The following is a 3,228-nucleotide window of genomic DNA, read 5'->3' on the forward strand; positions in this document are numbered from 1 at the left end:
CCTTCGGCACGAGTCGGTCAACTCTCCTGGGGCACCTGAGTTAATACTTTTGCAGATGGCGCTGACCTTAATGGCCGCAGCACTTGGTTCAGCGAACCTGTTCGGGTACTGGAACTGCTCGACGGAATCCAAACGGCGGCTGCAGCAGATAGCTTCTTCTACTGTATTTAAGGCCGCGTTGGCACGCATGGCAAGCCTGTTCGTTTAAACCGCGTGAAGGACGGGTCGACATGACAGTTGGGTCGGCTCTTGTGATGGGAACTTTGTGCTTATGTGTGGCGCACTGATTCGGGCGGGACAGGTCATATTTTTATCGGCGTGAAAGCATCCGGCTAGCCGGTCGTGGATTTGATCTGTGAGAGTAAGGCTGACATTTTAAGTTTGGAAAAATTTGCTGAGGGAACCAACATTGAATGAGAACCATAGGACGCTATAAGTCGGCCAGAGTGCAAAAGCCGGTGTTGCTGGCATGGTTGATGGATTCGCATGGGTTGAAGACTCCGGTTGACGACTGTGATGTCGGGATGCTGACGCTACGTGATAGAAAAGGAGGTTCAGTTTGTCGTTGCGGCACCTAAGGAGTCCCTAATGAAATTGGCTGGTATTTACAGGGAGGGCGACGGAAGGACTGATGACGAAGTTTCCTTGTATGAGGAGAGCACATGGTTGGAGGCTTGTTCAAGAATTTTGTTACACCGTCCCAGGCGTGGTGTAATCAATGCAGCCGAACTCACGGCCCTACGGGAGATCGTCGAGCATCTAGAAGACGTTGATCCGGAGAACAAATTTGCCCCCATGTCAAATCTTATCTGTCAAAAGAGTGTGGGTCGGACGATGTCAGAATTGTTGAAGATGTTGGAGGACGCGGATGGCTGTGATGATGAGTCAGGTTATGAGCCTTTGGAAGTTGTTGATTACAGACCCCTGACCTCTGTCGAGTGCACGAGTCTTCGGGGTACTGTCTCCAGAGAATGGTTATCGGTTCTGCCAGAATCATCCCACGAGGATGTGGAAGCCGGCCTGGGTTGGGGTGCGACGCGATGTCACCTGACCCGGTGTCGCCTAGCACTCGCTGCGGGTACCCTTCTAACAGTCGGGCTAGGGTTGGCATGCTTGATGTTGAGGGGGATTGGTCACTCAAAGGTTCTGGAAGTGAGAGATTCTCCCCGGACTTCTCCCCGGACTCAGCCCCCCACGACCACTGAGAGACCGGGTCCTTTCAAGGTCAAGATGAGCAGACGGGCGCTGGCTTGGACAATGAACAGTAATGAGACCGAATGCCGTGAAGCGTTCAATTCAGTTAGTTACAGGGACGGCAGTTGGCCGGTTTTGACGTTAGAAGTGGGGTCGTATCCGTGTGGTGGTGGCAGTGGACAATTGTTGTGTGCCGCTGGTGACGCTTTAACTGACGACATTGGCGGCACCTGCCACCACTTCGGGGGTCCAGCGTATGATGTTTTTGAGGTGAAGGATGCGATTAGACGTATTTTACATACGAACGAAAACTGCGTTGTACGTTGCGACGATGAAGAAGCAAAGGTACGTAATATGTGGCAAGAAGTACAGAAGCTGGCAAAGATTCCTATCTACCCGAACTCAGGCTTCCTTTATTTTACGCAAACGCCAGCGGTTCCCAATATGGCAGATTTCCAGATGATGCTGCAGCCTCGCTATCCCGTCGAAAAGAGTTGTTCAGGGTCGTGTGTTGACTGTAATAATATGTTCACCGGTCCTGAAGAAAACCGTGTTCCCTCATGTTATTGTAATTTAGTAAATATTACATGTCTTGTACGTCCTGAGACTGAACAGGTGGCCCAATGGATCGACCATATCGGGTTATACACAACCTTACAACAGGCGTTTGAAGGAATGTCTCCTTTCAATACCGAGGACGAGATCTTTGATGTTCGGGAATGCGTATATAAATGTCATCATCCGGTACCGGAGCTCCGTAATAAAGATTATATTTTGGAGAGGGAGCTCGCAGGTCCTGACGATCCCCTCATTTGGAGACTGTCTAGACTCGAGTTGAGAAAGCTTCAGCTCTTTTTGGAACAGTGCCACAACCATTCTGGCACCCTACAAAGGTTGGATAAGATTGGCAAATATCCATGTGGTGGTGGCAGTGGAGTAATGATGTGTGGAAAGAGCACAGGCGTGCGCCGTTCTTGTCATCGTTTTGGTCCTCAGTGGATGGATATCTTTGCAATGGAAGATGCGGTACGACATCATCTCCACGGAATTGATGGGTGTAAAGTGCGATCCAAAGAGAACAGTAGCTCTTGATTTGTCAAGGCAAGCTAAAACTCGTTTGTGGAAAGAATCTGATATAGAACAGAAAAATGAATTAGCAAGAATGGATTTCCTAAATGCTCTGATGACTGAGTACCCTGCTGATAAAGAATGTTCATCGATCTGTTATCCTGACCAAGGCAATTGTAATATTCCCAACTGTCTCTGTCGCGTCGCTCATGCCGAATGCGCCATCCGTGTTGAAGGCGACAAAATTGAGCATTTAATAGAATCCTACGGATTTGATGCAAGGCTACCTGACGTCTTCGGTGTCTTGTCTGTCCCAGGTGCTAATGCCAAAGAGGGACACAACAAAACCAAACACATTCAGACCAAGATGTGCTACGCTGGATGCCACGGAATTGTGTCGCCAAAACCGGTTTCCGAACTACCATCCTCGACCACAGAAGAGCAACACCCATGATGGATTAAACTTGTGGGACAGACAGTTTTGGTTGTACAGATTTCTCCATAACCCCTTGCACACCTAGTGTGTACCTTGTTCCTCTCCGCCACTCTCTAGCCCAGTTTCAGTGGGTCTTTAGAAGGCTAGGTAATTTTGTCGTTTGAAAATGGAGGGTCCGATATCTGTGACGATGCCCGCTGACCCAAAAGTGTCGGTGTCGGGCAGTCCCAGCACGGCCAGTGTGGCTTCAGGCTTGTTTCAAACCGCCAAGCACCCTACAACTTGCGTGCTGCACATCGCATTCAAAGTCGCAGCTCTTGTTATGTAATCACCCTCGCGTGCTTTCCCCCTCACGGCACACGGGGATGCCTGCACTTTGATTTGGGAGTGCCTATCGCCAGATCATTTGCCCGACTATACCGCACACGGGGATGCCTGCACTTTGATTTGGGAGTGCCTATCGCCAGATCATTTGCCCGACTATACCCGCACACGGGGATGCCTGCACTTTGATTTCGGGAGTGCCTATC

At 49.9% G+C, this 3,228-nt stretch overlaps 1 protein-coding gene across 1 annotated transcript; it reads left to right on the plus strand.

Moving 5' to 3' along the window:
• Positions 1-588: 588 nt before the first annotated feature.
• On the plus strand, positions 589-2,716 carry GNI_093920 (putative transmembrane protein; the record flags this gene model as incomplete). The annotated part of the gene is made up of 2 exons (XM_011132641.1): positions 589-2,087; positions 2,191-2,716. 2 exons carry the CDS (start codon positions 589-591, stop codon positions 2,714-2,716), a joined length of 2,025 nt encoding a protein of 674 aa, XP_011130943.1.
• Between the last annotated feature and the right edge of the window lie 512 nt (positions 2,717-3,228).

This window comes from Gregarina niphandrodes (genome assembly GCF_000223845.1).
Source record: "Gregarina niphandrodes unplaced genomic scaffold scaffold00019, whole genome shotgun sequence".
Taxonomy (NCBI): domain Eukaryota; phylum Apicomplexa; class Conoidasida; order Eugregarinorida; family Gregarinidae; genus Gregarina; species Gregarina niphandrodes.